This window comes from Passer montanus, unplaced genomic scaffold, assembly GCF_014805655.1.
Source record: "Passer montanus isolate IOZ18808 unplaced genomic scaffold, ASM1480565v1 scaffold4, whole genome shotgun sequence".
Lineage (NCBI taxonomy): Eukaryota > Metazoa > Chordata > Aves > Passeriformes > Passeridae > Passer > Passer montanus.
Window position 1 is genome coordinate 5,970,698 of NW_024368818.1, and position 20,144 is coordinate 5,990,841.

The window sequence follows — 20,144 nt, forward strand, 5'->3', positions numbered from 1 at the left end:
TGGGTTAGGGCAGTAGAGGAAGGGACAGTCTAGAGCCACAGACAAGTTCCCCCACACCCTTGAAGGGAGAGGGATGGTTTTGGCCTTTCTCACAAACACAACCCAATCCAAAAAACCTTTTTACCCACCAGCAACAGAAGACACTACAACCCACCACTCCCTCAATGCTTGTGAGGTAAGGGTCTGTGCCAGCCCCAGACTTTTGAGCATGATTTCTGAAGTTTAGTTTACAACACAAAGAAAACAGTTTTGATTTGCTCCTAATTTTTGAGGGGGGAAGAGACAGAAGAAACACACTGACCCCATCTTTTAACAGAGAAAGGAAATGATTTTAGAAAGCAAATTACCTGTAATCTTTATTTGAACAGGGAAGTAAACATGTATTCAACTAATTTTGATGCCATAACTGTGTGTCACTGCACAAGAATTCATACTTACACGTTAAAATTCATGGGTAAGTTCCATTTTTCACTGAAAAATACATTCAATAGCTTAGAGAAGAAGGAAAGAAAACTCCACAAAACGTGTCAGAAAGAAGTTAAAAATAAGATTTATTTGCAAATAATTTTGACAATAAACTAGTATCTCTGAGCTGTGCATTTTGGGGACTACAAGTCAGTTCCTTTGTGTTCTGAGATTTCCATTTGCATGCACTATGGGATACCTCTAGAATTCAAAATGAACTTCGAAGTGTCCTTTTTTGCCTTGCTGTGATGAGTAATTCATTCCACAGGCACACTGTAGGAGAGTCAAAGTCTTTGTAAGGAGAAGCTGTCACACGAAACACACAACAAAACCACCTTGGCTTGGAAAGAAAACTCACTTGGGAGCTGTTCCACATTTGTTTAACACAGTGTAAAGCACTTCAAGATTCCCACAAGAAGTACCTGGTGCTGTATTAAAAAAAAAAAAAAAAAAAAAAAAAAGCCCAAACCAAATAACCCAAAAGGGGAAAAACCCACCCCCATAAGCCTAAAACAAAAAACCAAGAAGAGCCCAAAACTCAGTAAATATCAACACCTACCCCTAAACCTCACAGGTATACTGAAACCTCATGTTTCTTTCTGATGTACAAGTGCACAACACATCCGGTCATGACCCAAGTTCCCTCTCCTGGAAGCTGATGAGCTGTCTCATGTAAAAAAAACCCCAAAACCTCAAGATTTAATAGTAAAAACTACATAAATGAGCTCAGGACAAAGGCAATACAAGGTAAGATTTACCTTAATGTCTGACTGTGTGAGGGCAACCTCTCAGTCACAGTTAGTGTCACAGCAGCAGAAAAAGAAGACAGCAGCATCTTCAGAACATTTCTTCAATTTATGCCCACCCTTCCTCTCTCTGCCCTTCATAAAAGCCTGGAAATTTTAATTCTGAAGTTTTAGTTTGAATCAGATTACATCAGATTGTATTCTGAAACCCCTACATGATTAAGTTTTGAGCAGACTACAATTAGTATACCTTGCATTAGGACAAAGTTGGAAGGTAACAGAAGGAAATGAGGTAACTAAGAGAGGGAATAAAATAATCTAATCCATATCTATTTCCAATACAGTTCTAGAAAATATTCATTCTTATAACAAAGAGGAACTTTTTTTTCCTCTTTATGAAGCTCAAAATAATGCAAATATTTGACACTGGAAAAATAACTTCTCTTCTCCACACATACAACAATACAAGAAAAGATGTCCAGATGGCATTGTTATCAGTTCAAACCATTAATGAACACACTAGATCATCCAAATGCAAAAAACATGGTTTATATAAATGCCCAAAAAATCAAAAGTTAATAAGTACTGGTGATAACCAGTTCACATAAGTATTTCTGTAAAGTTGGAGATAATAGTAGTCTTAGAAACATTCTTTTATTTGGGTTACTTTAGAAAGACTAAACCAATATTCAGCTGGAAGCTCTTCATCATCAGTGCAGACATCTTACCACAGGGGTGTCCCTGTACCTTCCAGGGAACCTAGACCATTTTTTTGAAATAAACTTGGTAATTTTGCATCAACCATTACTGAAATGATCCTGTGAGCAAGGCCCAGAATCAACCAATTTCTTCAAGCTGAACACCCTAGCTAATGTCAGACTGTTTCCTGCACAAGCTCAAAACTAAAAAGGAATAAAGATTTCAGAACAAATCTGATGTTGACAAACATTGCCCTGTTCAATCCCAACTCAGCCATATTCAGAGATAAGAGTTTGTGATGGGTAAATTGTGTATGTTCTCCCATTACACAGCTCCAAGGATTCATTCTTCTAAACCTGGTCTACCACAGTATTTGTGGTGTAGTCAAATGTAAATATTATTGAGGTTTACTGACATCTTATTTGGGCCAGGGTTAAGCTGCAGGTGCCAACATCCTGCATCAGCCTGTCCTGGTTTCACCTGGGAGAGAGCTGATTTTATTCCCAGTAGCTGGTACAGTGCTGTTTTGGATTTAGAATCAGAATAATGTTGATAACACACTGGTGTTTTAATGTAAACACGGCTTAGCAACAACGCAGTCAAGGCCTTTTCAGATTCTCACCTCACCTTGTGGGGGTGCACAAAGCCAGGACTGCTGACCCCCAGTGACCAATGGGAGGTCCCACACCGTATGGTGTCATGCTCAAAAGATCAGCTGGGGCAAAAGCTGGCCTGGGGTCACTGCCCAGAAACTGGCTGGGCATCAGCCATCAGGTGGTGGGCAATCGTGTTGTGCCTCACTAGTTTTATGTATTTAATTTGTCATCATTACTGTTGTTTTCCTTTCTGTTTCTGTCCTATTAAACTGTCTTTATCTCAACATATCAATGTTACTTTCCCCCCCCAGCATCCCATTTGGAAGGGGGGTGGGCAGTGGTGGGGTGCAAGTGAATGGCTGTGTGGCATTTAGCTGCCTGCTGGGTTAAACCGTAACACAGCTCCTAGAACTCATGGGTTTAGCAGTATTTTCACAACACAACATTTGCCACATCTCATTAAGATTCCAAAGTCTGGAAAATTCCTATCCTGAAAATCTATTTGCTGAGGAAGTATCATATTTACTGAGAATTTTAACCAGCTCTGAGCACACCATCTTTAATGGCAACACTTCAAAAAGACCCCATGCAGTCCTACAAGTTCGTTTCTCTTACAAATTCAGCTCTGACACCGAGAAGTACTCAGAGTTTGTTTTAGGAGAAGCCCTGTACAGGTGATCCAGTTTTTAAATGTCTTGGCAGAATAATGTTATATGAAATCTGTAATACACTTGCTCATGTTGATAATCCAATGATTACTTATAAGAAGTATTATTGCATTTTAAGCGTAAAAATATAAGAGGTTCTATAAAGAAAATTAAAATAGCATTAATCTAATATTGATAGTCATATAAAATAACTCACAATTATGTAAGTTTCCATATTTAATTACACATTTAAAAATAAGTTATAAAAATAATTAAGCTTCTTTAAAACCCCTAGGATATTTTCTTTTAGGAGTTTTTACTCATATCTACTGATTGTCTAACATCAGCCACAGCTTCTGGTACTCGAACAGTCATATCATTCATTGATTTCTTCAAGCAGATTTGGCAGCCTAAACGTGATCTGTGGGGAAACAGGACATTTTTGTTAGTTCCAGCCCACCAGCAATCTCAGCATTTACCCCCTTACATCTCCAACACTCAGCCATCCCAAACAGACCATGAACTAGGAACAGCCACTCTTGTGCAGGGCCTTAATCCAGCACAGAGTGAGCCACGTGCATCAGCACAAGGATTTGTGTGGCAATAGCCAGGATTTACAGCCAGAACAGAGCTCAGCACACTGGAAAGTCCCGCAGCCGAGTACTTCCTGCTCACTGAGAAAGTGCAGGACATGGGTGACCCTTCCCTTTTCAGTGGGTCACTAATGGGTCAGACCAGTGCAGGGAGTGATGCTTGATCTCCCAAGGGACATCTGGCACCTCTGAAGAGATAAAGGCAATGAATCTGAATGAAAGCCTCAGAAAAAACAAAGCCTAGCCCCTCCATCCAGAGTTCAGTGTTCTCAAACTAAAAAACTGAAGATTGGGTGTAAGCCAGACAAGTAAGAGTGAAAAGACAAGAAACATAGGAAGGTGAAGGATAACACACCCAAGGCACCAGAGATGTCATCCTTCATTTCTACACCTATCATTCAGCACAAGAAAACCAGATGTTGCACATAAGCAATTAAAACCAGAAGATTTAATACCACAACATAATTCTGCAGACAAGCTGCTTTTATTGCTGAGATAACTTTAATTCAATGTCCATGTCTCAGTATTTAAGTATAGAATACTAAAGACATCAGCAAGGATGGGCAACATTCCATAGCAACAGTCCCTGGCAAGACACTAACTAGATGACAGACTGTTTCAAGAATGCAAAGTTCCCACTCCTTTATCCATGTCTCCATACATATGTATCCATATGAATTTGCCTTTTAACTCCAAATGTCATAAAATCCTCTTGCATGTTTTCACAGGCAGGTGATATTACCACAGCACCATAAACAACCCTTACTCCTCACTGTTTTCCTAAAGTCTTTCACAAGGATGCTGACACTAATTAAAACCTAGCATAAATCACTTTTGCATCATGCTGTTGATCACATACCCTTACCAGGCAGCTTAATACTTCTTGTTAAAAGATGGGGGTGGGGGGTTTAACCAATTACTTAGCCTTTACAGGGCCCCTGTTCTTATGCTGTTGCACCTCAAAATTTAGTAAACAATTTCTAGACCTAAGTAAACTGCATGAACTGCAAGATCTTTCTATTATTCATATAAGTCACTGAGATGAAGAAGTAATTTTTAGGTTTTTCATTAGTATGAGTAATACTACTTTTATGGACACATTGGTTTGAAAGAAGATCACATAATACACCAGGACATCCTGTGCAAAGAAACCTTCCAGTACCTGAACAGATCATAAAACCCCTAGAGATAACAATGCAAAAGAAACTTGGCTTTTATGTTACCTTTTTCTATTTTATGTGCACCTTCTACATCACCCATTGGCTCGGCATGTAGACAAAGTTTCCTGTTGCTGATAGGTTAGAAACAAAAATATTTGCCTACTTTTGCAAGCTGTTTCTCATCTTATTTTTTGCTTTATTATTTTAACTTGCCAGGGTTTGCACTCCCCCACTGTACTACTTTCTACTGTTCTGTAGTTAATCAAAACAATTTAATTTTAACCTAATTAATCCTTCCTTTTAAAAAACATGAGCTTTCATGGCAGCTGCTGGCTGAAGCTTTCCCAAGTACAGAGTCACTGACAAGAATAAATTGCTATGCTTATAACTATGACAGAACTTAGACACTTAAACAGAGAGCTGGTTTGCTACTGTTTTCCAATTCTTCAGTAAAATCTCCTTGCTTTTAACCTTTACGTAAAAGGTAGCCAAAGAAAAAAGGTTTTTTATTAGATCATATGCCTCCAGAGCTATTCGGGAATTATTCTGGCCCTGAGCCTAAAAGCTACTCTTTCTTATGGTAGATGGCAGGCTTAATGGGCCTATGTTTTTTTTCTCAAAACTGAAACTGGGTTTTTGCGAGACAGGAAAAATGATAAAACAAAAGAAGCTACAAGTTTCTCATAGCTTGACTTCTTTGCCTTTCCAACCTCATATAAATGTTCAAATTTGGCTGAAGTGAGAAAGTGTCTTGTAGAAATGGCAAGTATAGGATTCCTTTTACTGATACAAGGAGACAGACAAGTTAATTCAGAGTACTTTGCAGAGACACAAACTCTATGCTATACAGACCAGGTATAAAGCCTCTGACATAACCAGAAAGATGATCAAAAACTTCAACAAGCAGTTCTGTTGAAACATGAAGGAATGGGCTTATGAAACCTCATAAGACACAGCTGCCTACTGTTTGTGTGAGCATGTTCTGAGGTAAAGGCTACTTGTGCACCAGCAAGTACAACGGCCCACCAGGAACAGGTCTGTGATGAGGATTAACACCCTAACTACAAGATGTGTGATGGTGGGGGTGATGCAGAACAGAGGATTAGTTTAGAGTACCACTAGTCTAATCCTAATGCCTATCAGCAGTCAGCACACTTCAGGATCAGTTTCTCCCAAAAGGGAATCTGTGATATGAGCCAAAGCATAACAAGTATGTACACTGACATATCTCTATGCTGTTTGTCCTAGAGAAGGCTTGCAGGAAGGATCTTGGTACATAAATACCAGAGAGGTTGGAGAAGGTGGGGTCTCCATCCTTGGATATATTCAAAAGCTGTCTGGACATGGTGCTGGGCATGGTGCTAGGTGGTCCTGCTTGAACAGTGGGCTGGACCAGTTGCCCTCAAGAGGTCCCCTCCAACCTCAAGCCTTCTGTGAGTCTGAAAAGAAGATCTGACCAAAACCTAAAACACTGACATAAACACATTCATAAAATACATTAACTAGCTACAGACTAACAAGGGAAAGGAAACAGAAGGGAGGAGAAACAAGAATAAGAAAATCCACACACAGGACAGCATTGGCAGAGCTTTCATGGAAGAAAACGGGTTTCCAGACACACTTTAGTGCTAACATTTCTGTACCAGACCCCTCTGAAGACCAAGTACTGACATTTTTCAGTCACAAAAACAATACTGACATCTTCTAAATACTAATTCAGACAAACAACACTTAAACCTGGCAGTCCCGTGTAATGGAATCCAGCTACTCCTTAAAAGCTGATTAAGGTGCTCCAAGAATATTGGACTGCCCCATCTGCAAGCCTTTCTTCCCATTCTTTGAAGAAGTAATGTAGGGAAGTGTTATGTTGCCTTACGTTTCTGTGAGGCCATAAGCCAGGTCCAGCATGTCCATCTCTTCATCAGTAATTGCATCTAGTTTCTCAAATATGTGGTCTTCAAATATTAAATGACAAGTTGAACAGGCTAGCGTTCCTTCACATGCACCTAAAGAAAAATAAATCAAGATAATAGAAAATCTAAGTTTCAAATTGCAGCTGAATTTCAGAAGAAATCCTGTGTGTTTGTTTCATACAAGAAGTCTCAGTTGATTAGCAAAATTAATGTTCTGTATATTCCCACATTCATATACCTACTCTGCATTCAACTATTAATAGCATTTCTACAGTTACTATAGTACTAAAATGTACTTAAATGCTAAGTAATTAGTTAAAAAATGCTACATTAGTTAGTTAAAATAATTAATTCCCTTCCCACCATTTAAAGAAAGAATAGCTTTCTAGTATAAGAATGCAAAAGCAGACAATGCTGTCCATCAACACTACTTCATTTATTTCCAATACTGATCCTTCTTATCTCTCTTTTTTCCCAAGGTTTTGAGAAGATTTTCTCTAGAAGTTCAGCAGCAGACACCTGCTAAACAAAAACAATTCCTTAGAAGTACAGGGAGGAGGGATTTTATACCTATTTCTTCTCACTCAACAGAATACTAATTGACAACAACAAAGGTAATCAGGCTGGAGAGAGATGGCCTGCATGGATTATGAGGTGTTCCAGTACAAGTCAAGGACCTAACAAGTTGCTGGAGCAGAGCAGCACAAGCACCAACTCCACCTGCCTCCTACAGCAATTAGGTCACCACAGCACAGTAAAAGTTTGATCCATAACAAATTTGTCACTGTACTGGGCTGTGTCTTGGGCTGGCACCAAGTTCTCCACAGTGCTGAAAAAGAAATATGCACCTTCAAGAAGAGTGGGAGAGCTAAATACTGTGGAGATTACAAATCTCAGGCTCTAATTCAAATTGATACAAGAGAATCAGATAACACATTAACCAATCTTCACTTATTTACTTGTGTCTAGGGAGAGCAGAACCAAAACTACTGTGGCCACATCACCTTTGTAATCATGGAAATAAGAAGCATGGTTGTATGTATAACCACTGATACAAAAAGAAATAGTGGAACCCATCATTAGACCATAAGAACCAAGCAGAAAGCCTCATGCTGCTACAGAACCAAAAGCATGTATTCAGGGTGAGCACAACACTGTAATACATTTGCTTTTTGAATTATATCATGTCTTCAAATACGCATGAGAAAGCAGAGCTTAATTAAAATGCCAAATAAAATTTGTCCTATCAGCAGCTAAAGGATCAATTTATGTTGGGGAAGTGAGGGAAGGGATGAGGGGGGAAGGAAAGAACACTGACCAGTCTCTTTGAACAGTGGAAGGTCTTTCCACAACCATAAAACAAATTGAGTGCAGCTGAATCATTCAATAGATCTGTAAGCCTTTACACAAATATATTTCTATTATTGTTAGTGCACATGGGATGCCCCCTAGTGATAGAATAAGCAGAATTTAGATTTTACTTTTCCCTCATTACTTTTTTCTTAACACAGAACATACATTTTTACTACATTATTTCTCTGCCCTAGTGCAACATTTCATTAGCAAGCAGTTATTGAAATGGGACTAGTATATATTATAATTAAAGACTGTAACAATATTCCAAATTTTCAGTTTGGCTTCCTTTTATTGACAGCCTTGCTTTTTCCCACTTTACCACAATGCTCTAACACAGCTGACATTGACAAGAGAACATTTACTGCAGAATACAAGCAGATGAGCCATAAGCCTAAATGAGTAATTTAGTAAGTGATACATAAAGCTAGTTGCAACACAAACTTTTGAGACAGTTTTTCTTCCCCAAATATAAAAATGTTTCAGATATTAAATATACGGTTTAAAAACTTATAAAAGATTTTATTATTAGCAGTAAAATTTTTTTGCATTTAACTAAAACACACATCAAATTTCAAACTGTGCTACAATATTCTGCTGCTTTTTTTCCCCACCAATTCCTTCCTATTATGCATTCAGTTCTGAAAAATGTACTACCACTTTCTGCTTTAATTCTATTAATTTTTCAGCTCATGTTCATGTAAATACCTTCCCAAGGTATTCAATTACAACTCCCTAACACTTTTGAGCAATGTGGTCTAGTGGTTTGAGCAATGAAGGCTGGTGGAAGATGCCCATGGCAGGGGGGTTTGGGATTGAACAATCTTCAAGGTCCCTTCCAACCCAAAACATCCTATGAGTCCAACTATGAAAAGTGCAGAAGTTTGAAGAAATAGAGAGAAGTTGTAACTTCCTCCTGTTTTGATTTTAAACAGAAGTTGTACCAAGTCAGAATTTCGCAAGATCTCCTTTACCCCAGTTCTTTAATAAGAATGAAACTCCTTGCTCTTCCCTGCTAAGTGACATGGATTTGGTTGTTTCTTTCACTTTGCACTCCTCTGCTATAGATGTGGTGGTGCTACAAAAAGCCTGATAATAAACTGAGACAGTCTGGCACTACAGAAGCAAGCAGGCACTGTTAGAAGTGCACCAGCTCTGGAAGAGGTCTGCAGGTGGCATGTTTCAGATGCCACTTTGACAGCACTCTGTGCATATTCCCCTCTTTACCACTAAAGCCCAAATCATGCTGCCTCCAGAACAGAACTTTTCAGCCCACAAGAGGTCTGCAGGTAGCATGTTTCACACGCCACTTTGACAGCACTCTGTGCATATTCCCCTCTTTACCACTAAAGCCCAAATCACCCCAAGTATTTTTTAAAACTTGAACCAAAATATTCTATGCACCAGCCAGAGGACAAAAAGGGGAGAAAACCCAAGTGAAGTACAGTTAGGTTTTACATATAAAATAGTCATTTATAGTTGGACTCAATGATCTTGAGGGTCTTTTGCAATCAAAATGACACTATAAATATTTATGCATAAAGAGAAACAATTTCTAGACACTGAAGAAAATATTCAGTGAATCTACTTACCAAAACCATCTATGTCTAGATTATTGTCAACAACAACATCCAGCAGTGAATCCCCAGGTTTTCCCTTGGCTGTTAGTTTGTCACCATCACGGTTTATGAAATGAACAGTTATTTTATCTTCTGAACTGAAAAATAAAATTACATAATACAATTAAAGAACACTATAATTTTTCAGCACGTTAGAATTGATTGAATACTACTAAAATAATAGTTGATACTACTACTATCAACTCCAAGAAAAGAGAAATCTAAGTTATTGGCTTTTCAAAGCTTTAACACATACAGGCTTTTACTGTTGTACATTGAACAAAGACCATTAAAAATAAGGAAAAAAACAAACCTTGGTGTCTATTTTGTCACTACAAGCTATATGTGATCCAGATGTTTTACCTTTCACCAAAGACAGTTTATTTTAGGCACAATATTTGTATTTTTAAAATAAATGAGCTTATTTTGAATATTTCTCTCACCACCTTGCTGTGAACCCTTGCTTTGGATTTATGAATTTTCTGTCTTTCACAAAATTACCATTTAAGATAAATTCTAAATTTTCCCGTTTCTGCTTAGAGTTTGAGGTATTTCGCTTTATTAGTTCCAAAATTAAATTCTTCTCTCTTCTCACATATGGAAATAGTCCAATAACATTCTGCTGTTTTTAGGCACAGACTCTCTGAGGAGTTCATCTTGTAAATATTAATTCGAGTGAAGTACAAGGTTTTTACACTGGTTTCAAGAAAAGAAGGTTTTGTATTTTTTTGGCTTTTCTTTCCAGACAACTATTTAAGAAAAAAAAAAACTTGCATTCTGCACAACAATACCTTAAGATTAACGCTTTTAACATTAAAAAAATTATGTTCTGAATTCCACATTATTTTATTTCACACACAAATTAAAGGAAAGCTTTAAATATACTAATAACAAACAGTATGTATTTTAAACAGATTATTTACTTTCCTACAGTAGGTGAGCAAAACAAAAACTTGTTGGATGGACAGTGAAGAAATCTACCAAGAGATGACAGATAAAAATAGAACAACTAAAAAGCCAATTCAAAAATGTATGTCTCCATGTGAAATCCATGTTTAAGAACCACATGTTTCATATTACCCATGCTCTTCTTAATTGTCTGTGGGCTTTGAGTGATGCCATAAGACATGTCAAAAATCAAGTCAGACCCTGGAAAAGTCTAACCTATACATCTGAATATTAAACCAAAAATTTGAAAGTGGCCATGCTGAAAAATCAGTGAACAAAATATTTTTCTAACTGGCTGTAAAAGAATGTGTTTTTAGCAATCTGAGTCCTGGCTTGTTATGAAACAACAACAAATGTTTGTTGCTATGGACTTCATACTCTTGCCACAACTCTTAAGTTCCATTGGCATCAGTGTGCTCCCTGATTATTTATGATGATGTCGTGTTCAATTCTTCTCCTATCATCCCCCAGTCCACTCTCCAGAAGGCAGCCACAAGCTACTATTAACTATAAATTCATTTCAAAACTATAATTGATAATGAAGGGTTGACCTTGCTGACCTGCAGATGAACTTAAAGCATGTACTATAAAAATTTCAAAAATTTTAAAGATCTATCTTTACAAAATAGGATTCACATTGCACAGTCACCTGTGATATCCAAGGACCATCAGCAAACCATTCTGTGGGGGTTTAAGAAAGCACTCTGCTTTTCATTTTGTTCCTCGGCTATGTTAACACCTCCCACAGCAGAACCAAGGAAACAAGCACCCACTGAGATAAAATAGCACAAAATTCACCACCTCCTTGGGAGTTTAAGACAGATGGGTTTAGACTGCATCTGGAAAGGTACAGATTCACATTCTGAGAGCTTAAGCTAATGTCTGACAGTGTAATTTTAAACTGCCTCAAAAAGCCCTTCCAGAGCTCAAAGTACACTCTCCCTTGCTGAAATATTTCTGTCAACATGACAAAAACAACGCTGACAAGAGACACAATCCAATATGTACTTGCATTTCTGGCTATGCTCTGCCAAGGTATAGACATGGCAGGTACTAAATATTTATTCCAATATCCTAAACATATGCTTTATTGTAGGATTAGGCACTCACAAGTACCACGGACCAAACAGTAAGATGTCTGGGCATCCATTAGATCCCTGCAATTTTTGTAAATGAGAAGTGAACTCCCTCCCAGTTTTCAAAACACACTCGGAACTGTCTTCACCTGTGGTTACACTCGAATCTGCTAGAACACCACAGTGGCAGCAGAGGAACAGTCCCGCCCCCACTCCTTTGTTCCTCGTCTCTCCAGCGCCCACACTGTCCTGCAGTAACCTCCGTTTGGGAATGCGCTGGCTGAAAGCCAAGGTCAATAACCTCACAGATGGCAGAACCGGCAGAGTCAGATCTGACCCTGCGATGAAATTCACACCAGTTTAGAATGGCTCTGTTACTGCAGCTTCGTGCTGCAATGACAGAATCTGGGTTTCATGATCAGATTAAACCACAAATAAACAATCTCTTTCAGTATAAAAATGTGCGTTCGGGTGATCCCTACTCCCAATCGCCCTGCCATCATCCTTACACCAGTATTACCACAAGTCAACTCCTTTTGCTAATGTGGATGAAAATCAACCACAAAAACAAAGGAGACTCAACTAGACCAGAAAGGAAAACTGACAGGAGTGCCACCGCCCACAACAAAAACAAGGAAGCAGCAATGGGATCCCTTTGTGGATAGGGGCAATGTGAGATTTGCTTCAGCCAGCTGGGGACCTGCACCGTGGCTGTGCGTGCCTCGTGGTGTGGCATGCAGCAAGGGGACAGACAGAAGGATCACCACCACGCCACTGACTTTTGGTAAAAACTGACACAATCATTAATCTTTCAACAGGACCTAATCCACCTTGATTTATCATTGAAACTAAAACTTATTTGCATAAAGTTAGATATAGCCTTCTTAAGTCTTTCAGTAGATCTGTTTTTTTGCTATTGCCACCTTCTATCACTCTTCTCCTAGCCAAAATATTTAAAACATCTCTGGTACTTTACGTGGTGGAAATACTTTCAGAAGTGTGTGTGCAATAATCAGACTAGTCAGACATTCAAAACACACTGAGCCAATCTTCTCAATGACTGGGGGATACCATTAAAAATATCAAAAAAATCTCACCCATATGAAACAATGTTTAGGCTTCATAAACTTCCAATGACATGGGGTTTGTCCACTCAGACATAGTTGTTTACTTTGATGCAAACAATCCAAATACCAGCATGCTGCAAACCAGTCACAGGCAATTAACAAGAAACATGAGCCAGGTCCATGCAAGTATGAGCACCCTCAGGATTAGCAGGAAAAGCACAATTTATTTTGTGTTATCTGCACGAAGCATAAATATCCCAATCCATGCTCAGATAAATGCTTTTCACCAGATGCAAAATACAATTAATTTCTTCACATGGTTGCCACAGTCCTATCAACATTTTCTATCAAGCTTCACGGGGTTACCCTAAATCAGGCATACTGCAAAGGCACAGAGGAGCACCAGAGAGCTGTAAATGCTGTTTGTTGTTCCTCTCGTGCAAATAACAGTAAATACTGCAAAAGTCTCAAGAACTACTTCTTCCCCCTTAAAAGAATTATCCTTTTGAATCTTCAGCTATTAATTCCAAGTTAAGAATCACCTCTTACATTCCTCCAAACAAACATAACTTTAATCTGGTATTGCACATGGTGAGACCAGCTCTGTTATTCTCAGATCTTTTAATAAACAGCAAATCTAACAGCCCTAATTGCCTGAGGAGTTCCATTAATTAAACTATTACACAGGCCTCAATCAACAGAAGTTGTAAATCTGAACTAATCTTTAAAGCATGCAATTATTATGCTGTGCACGAAAAACATTGCACAGATAACAAGATTGGTATAAAAGAATTCTGAAATAACTACTGTTCACCATGAAATTGAAAGGAAGAATAAGGAATTAAAAAGGAGCAAGAGAAAGGAGGAAATGAAAATGAAAACATAATTCCTGATGCTCCACTGAAACCCTTGGAAACCTCTGCTCACAGGAACCACCTCAGGTAATGCTTTGTCTAGTGATGTCTTCATCCTCTAGACACAAACACGGCTAATTTTCACACACAAACAATGATGTAAGTTTTTACTGAAATAACACTGGCGGATTATATAAAGGTCAGGAACTGGGTCTCAAATACTTTGCCCAGAGAAAGTAACTTAAGCACAAATGGAGAAAACAATAATATACAAGAACTTCCCTTTTCTCCCAGCTTGCTTGGTTATGACACTGAGGATATAAACAACATTGGAAACACTTGTTTGCATAAGCTTTTTTGCTGGTGTGCTTGCTAAATGAATGTAAATAAATTCCATTCTGTATTCAGCCTGTTTGTGAAAGACACGAGGGGATTACAGGCCTTACATTACTATTGGGTAAGGAAATGCCTTCCCTTCATAGGATTCTTTTTCCAAGTATTTTAATACCTTTTAAAAAGACTTGTCAATGCATCACATCTTTAATTTTTGTAATTAAAAACTGCAAATTAAGGACCTCAAAATCAACTGAACACCAGCAGGATCCCTCAGAGTAAGTTTTTACTGAAATAACACTGGTGGATTATATAAAGGTCAGGAACTGGGTCTCAAATACTTTGCCCAGAGAAAGTAACTTAAGCACAAATGGAGAAAACAATAATATACAAGAACTTCCCTTTTCTCCCAGCTTGCTTGGTTATGACACTGAGGATATAAACAACATTGGAAACACTTGTTTGCATAAGCTTTTTTGCTGGTGTGCTTGCTAAATGAATGTAAATAAATTCCATTCTGTATTCAGCCTGTTTGTGAAAGACACGAGGGGATTACAGGCCTTACATTACTATTGGGTAAGGAAATGCCTTCCCTTCATAGGATTCTTTTTCCAAGTATTTTAATACCTTTTAAAAAGACTTGTCAACGCATCACATCTTTAATTTTTGTAATTAAAAACTGCAAATTAAGGACCTCAAAATCAACTGAACACCAGCAGGATCCCTCAGAGAACAGATCTGACTAGCGACTTACTCATCTCACATGGTAGTCTTAGGCTAGAAAAGTTAAGCCTCTCTCTCCATATTAAAAGTATCTGCTGGAACAAAGGCAAAGATCACCTACAAGAGAGTTCAGAAGGAGAATATTGAGACAGCTTTGATGTCAAGGGCACTAATCTCAATCTTCTGGAAACAGGCCAGGCTACACCCCTGATGCTGGGCTGCTGATTGTGAGTCCTGTTCCAAGTCTAGGAAACTTCTCTGGCAACCAAATACATCAGGCTTTTAAAACTTCTGCTTTTTAAATACTGAAAGTTAGCTGTAGACCTGATCCATCTTTGAACATACAAACAACAAGCCAGAGGGCAGTGCATAAACAATCTGTGACTACCTGTAATAAGCATCAAAACTGCAGCTGTGGACTGTGTAATATTCTGAAATACCTACTCTTACATACTGGTGAGGAGAGGAGGAGCTCTGCACATTTACATCGAACCACAGAATCAATCAGGTCAGAAAAGACCTCTGAGATCATCAAGTCCAAGCTATTACAGACATGACCATGTCACCTAATGAACCACAGAATCAAATCAATCAGGTCAGAAAAGACCTCTGAGATCATCAAGTCCAAGCTATTACAGACATGACCATGTCACCTAAATCATGGCACTAAGTGTCACATACTGTCCTCCCATGAGAAAGATGCAAAAGTGCTCTTCAGTACAGAAAAACTATACCAAAGGCAGAAGACACTTCTCTGATATTTGCTGTACTTCTACCACAAGCCCTCTGTGATATGTGCTGTACTTCTACCACAAGCCCAGCCAGACTTTCATGGGGGAAAAAAAAAAATCAAAAACCGAAACAAAACCAAGCAACAGAAAACAATAAAAACGAGTACAACTTTAGTAAGGCCATAACCTCTCAGAAAGCCAGTCTAAGCACCGGGAATGCTGGTTTGGCGTTCCACAACGTTACAAGCCGTGCCAGCGGGGCTCCAGGTCACACCGACCCCGAGCCTCACCGCGCCGGGGGCCGGTGCGGGCCCTCGGCCGAGCCACCCGCGGCGCCGGCACGGCCCTACGGGGCACGGCTCGGCGGAGGGGCCGCCCAGGGCGCCTCGCTGCCACCGCCGAGCAGCCGGTGAAGGGCGCAGGGGGCCGGCACCGTCAGGGCACGGCGGGAAGGTCATCCCGCTCCAGCCCGGCTCGGGCGGCCCGTGCCACGGGCAGCCGCTGGCCCCGGCTGCCCGCAGCGCCGAGACCCGGCCGGGCCCGGCTCCTCCGGGCAGCCGCCCCGGGGAGCCCGCCCGGCGCCGCACGGCCGTGACCCCCTTACCTGAGCACCGCCCGGGCAGACAGGCTGAACGGCCGCGCTGCCCGCCCGGCAGCGGCAGCGCCGCTGCAGCCCGGCCTCGGCCCGGCTGCCGGCGAGGTGGAGGAGAGGAGCCAGCGGCGGGAGGAAGCGGCGGCGGCCCGGAAGAGCCGCGCCGGCCCCGGGGCGGCCATGGCGGCGGCACGGCAGCGCTGAGCTCGGCGGCGGCGGGGCGGGGGCAAAGTCCCGCCGCTTACGCCTGCAGCGCGCGCGGCGGCGATTCTCGCAGCCGTTTACGCAGCGCGCGGCCCGCCCCCGCCGGCGTGACCGCGGGGTTACGCAAAGTGCGCGGCAGCGCGCGGAGGGGCGGGGCCGGCGCGAGGGCCCGCCCCCGGTGCCCTCAGGTGCCCTCAGGTGCCCTCGTATATTGGTGCACCGCCCCCGGTCCAGATCCCAGCGCTGGCGCTCCCCTTCCCGGGAGAGCGGAGTCATGGAGCCCAACACGTGCTGACCCTCTGCCCGGCTGGGTCCACGAGGGATTTCTTGTCCCAGCAAGGACTCGGCGCTGACACGCGCTGGACTCACCCAAAGGGTCGTCGCTATTTCCCAAATGCTCCTTTGGGAGGCCTGTCCTATGAGGGAGTGGGCTCCAGCTCCAGGCTGGGCAAGTGGTCGGTGCTCTTTGGAACTCCCTTGAAACAGCTTATAATAATGTGGAAATGGAGCTGGCAACTGGGAGTCTGAGCTGGCCGCCTCTGCTGTCCAGGCAGGACTATGGAGAAATTCCCAGTTCCTCATTATGTTTCTTACAACAGGGGATCCAACGTCTAAAACACGGGCATCAGCAAATGGACGGCAGTGCTGCTGTCAGAGGGTCTAGCAGGGGGTGAACATTCATGGTGCATGGCTCAAGTACCAATATGTGCCACAGGAAATTTTGAAACTCCCTGAGCAATCACAAACTGCACATGCAGGCACAACTTGTCTCTGGTAGCTTTGATCAGATGGTTGTGTAGATACCCTTCATTCTACCACACCCTGACTGGAGAGTTCTGAGTGAATAAGGAAGAAATATAACAATTACTTTGAAACAGTTCTGTCAAATGGGAATGGAAGCGAATGGGGTAAAAGAGGAGGGAATGATACCTCTGATACACTTGAGGTTGCAAAGATTATTTTTGATGCCTTATAGTTTTGTTGCATCAGACTAAGATTGAAGAGGGAGATAATGTACTATATAACTTGAACTTCTGTATTTTCTTTAAGAAGAGTAGGTTCTGGTGGAAATGTCCTGCGGAATTTTCAAGACCTTCCAAACTGTCTGTCCATAAACCAAGTGCTCCATAAACCATACAGATTTCATTTTCATTGGGTTTCCCTCTTTTGTATCACAAAAGAAGGTGAATAATGCAGTTTATTTCAATGCTGCCACTATAGCATGGGGTTGTATAAGCATAATCTTAAGCCAGTATGCAGCTAAAGACGTACAGTTCCAGCTGAACAACTAATATTGTAATGCCAAAAGAGCACATCACATAATCTAGCTTGACTTCAACCAGACGGCTGCTCATTGTAAATTAAAGGTTAATGCAGGAAATAAGCCTGAAAGGGACCCTCTGTACATTCTAATGTAAGCCTTTGCTGTCACATTCAACTCAAGCAACTAAATAAAGAAGTATTTATCCATTTCTTAAAGTTTCCTTTCTCATATTAATTGCACTGAAAAATAGTCCCAAAATTTCATTCCTTGCAAGTGGAGAAAGCTTAATTATTTATCGATTTTTGAATAATTTATTCATTTAATTCTGAGTATAGAATATTTATGTTAATTTTCCACAGGCAGGGCTGCTCACGAATTAAAACACTTTCTGTTCTTTGTGGCGTTCACCCCATCATTTGTTGTACCTCCTCCAGCCCCTTTTTTTAGCCACTGTTGTTACTAGTATCCTTCCATAATTCAGAAGACTCTCACTGTTCTCCTGGTTATCCCACTGAGCCATTTGTGCATATATTGGTTTGAATTCCCGTTGTTAAACATGCGTGAGTAGTTAGCACATTCACTTCAGGTCTCATAGGGCATCCCCAATAGATAATGAGTCTGAGTGTCTCTGATAGTATGACCCTGATACAGAGACTCTCACTGTTCTGGTTATCCCACTGAGCCATTTGTGCATATATTGGTTTGAATTCCCGTTGTTAAACATGCGTGAGTAGTTAGCACATTCACTTCAGGTCTCATAGGGCATCCCCAATAGATAATGAGTCTGAGTGTCTCTGATAGTATGACCCTGATACATCCCAGGATCGTGTTTGATCTCATTTTTTCATGTACAAATTAAATCAGTAGCCTCAAATCAGTGAGCTTTAAATCACTGTGGTTAGTTAATAATCCAGATGTCCTTTCCTGCTTCTCATTAACAGCAAGAGTCCTTGGCTTGCCCAAACTGAACAGAGTAAGGTCTTTGCACTTTGCTTCGTTCTACTTTCATGTGGGGTTTTCACTCATGTTCCATTTTAACAAAAAAGGCCAATTCCATGAACCTGCTTCCCCTGTGTTGTGTATGTTCCACAGCTCTGTTCCAGCCCTGTGACTGCCGTGGCCCCGAGCACGTTACCCCTTTGCAGAACTTTAGTTGGCAGAGTCCAAGGTCAGCTACTTCACTGATAAGAGCAGCTGTGATAAAAGCCAGCAGCAGGGCCTGTCTGTCCCTCGAGAGCCACTTTTAACCTGTGGCTTGTGCCAGCCCTCACCTGTGCCGCAGGGCAGCCAGGCAGCAGCTCTGCTCACACCAGCTCGCATCTCCACGGCTCTGGCTCTGATCCAGACTTGCTCACTTGGCATCCTGGCTTGGCCTCGGACTGCCTTGCCACTGCAGCCCTGCTGGGTGACCATATGGGCTGTGTCTGACCCTGACCGCTGTCTCTCGACCTAATTTTGGCCCTGGGTTGCTGCTCTACATCCTGGCTCTTTGTTGATGAAGTGACTGCTTTCACCTGCCTTGGGGTTGTGCTTAGTTGCTGGCACACCTTCTGTTACAAAGCAGCCAAATCTTGCTGCTCCCTGACATCCACCACCCCTAAACACAGAGCCCTCCTAATTTCCTCATAATTTCTATATAATGTACAATTTTGGGTGGGCAAGCTTTAAGAAAATGGTGGAGTAATTTAAGTCAGGACTTCTCAATGAAATAAGAGTAGCAGAGTGAAATAAAATAGGAAAATTACAAACCGTGGGTACCTATTTTCTCTCTGAATCTCAGTTTTGTGCCAGTTTCTTTTCCTTGTCTCTATGGGATATTCATTCTAATGGTAAACACTTTTCAAGAGGCACTTCATCATTTCTTGTAATTTTTTTGGTTTTGTATAGGTTCTTGGGGAACTTTTTTTTGTAATTATATCCTCCAAGTCTTTACTATTTCTAAGATTATAGGAGGCCAACAAACCACTAGATGGCAAACAGTTTCAGGAACAGAATTAACGCGTAGGTATTGATACAACCTTCTGTCCTCAGCTTCATCATTCCTTTTCTTGTCCAGCTTTGTGAGTTGGATCTGGGAAATCTGGGTTGAAGAGGACATGGTCCTTCTTCTCTCTGCCTGTCCCTCTCTTTTGCTGTTGTAGGATTCATGAGTCAGATGTGTGGTGGATTCATACAGGTGATTTTTGCAGAGACTAACAAGAAAAAAAACAAACCCAAAATCCAACAGAAAGCAAAAAGAAAAAAAAAAAGCATTTTCCAGGCATTTCACTTCCACCAACCAGCCTGGAGACCCACTGAACAAGATGTATCCTGGGAGAAAAGCAGTCCCAGCTTGGGCTATTTTATGCTGCTAAGCAAAAAGCAATGTCTTTTTTTTTTTTTTTTTTTACATAGAATTCCAAGATTTAGGATGATACAAGCATTAAGTATGTGTATCATTATCAGCAGATTATTTGCATAAATTACTACAGAGAGTCTCTCTGAGTTCTGTTTTTCAGTCTAAAAGAAACAGGGCATGAATGCATATTTACAAAATAGAAATCCAACTTTATTTTTTTTAG

The 20,144-nt window shown here is 40.9% G+C and overlaps 1 protein-coding gene across 2 annotated transcripts; it reads right to left on the reverse strand.

Annotated features, from left to right (window-relative positions):
• Positions 1-527: 527 nt before the first annotated feature.
• Positions 528-16,405, reverse strand: FDX1 (ferredoxin 1). Of its 2 annotated transcripts, none has more exons than XM_039718357.1 (4): positions 16,128-16,398; positions 9,765-9,889; positions 6,783-6,912; positions 528-3,574 (listed from the first exon to the last, which is right to left on the reverse strand). In XM_039718357.1, the coding sequence occupies exons 1-4, from the start codon at positions 16,295-16,297 to the stop codon at positions 3,460-3,462; spliced, it is 540 nt and encodes a 179-aa protein (XP_039574291.1). In that variant the 5' UTR covers positions 16,298-16,398; the 3' UTR covers positions 528-3,459. The 2 variants fall into 2 exon arrangements, with proteins under 2 accessions (XP_039574291.1, XP_039574292.1); XM_039718358.1 differs by lacking the exon at positions 528-3,574 and adding an exon at positions 3,596-5,037 and having other exon boundaries at positions 16,128-16,405.
• Between the last annotated feature and the right edge of the window lie 3,739 nt (positions 16,406-20,144).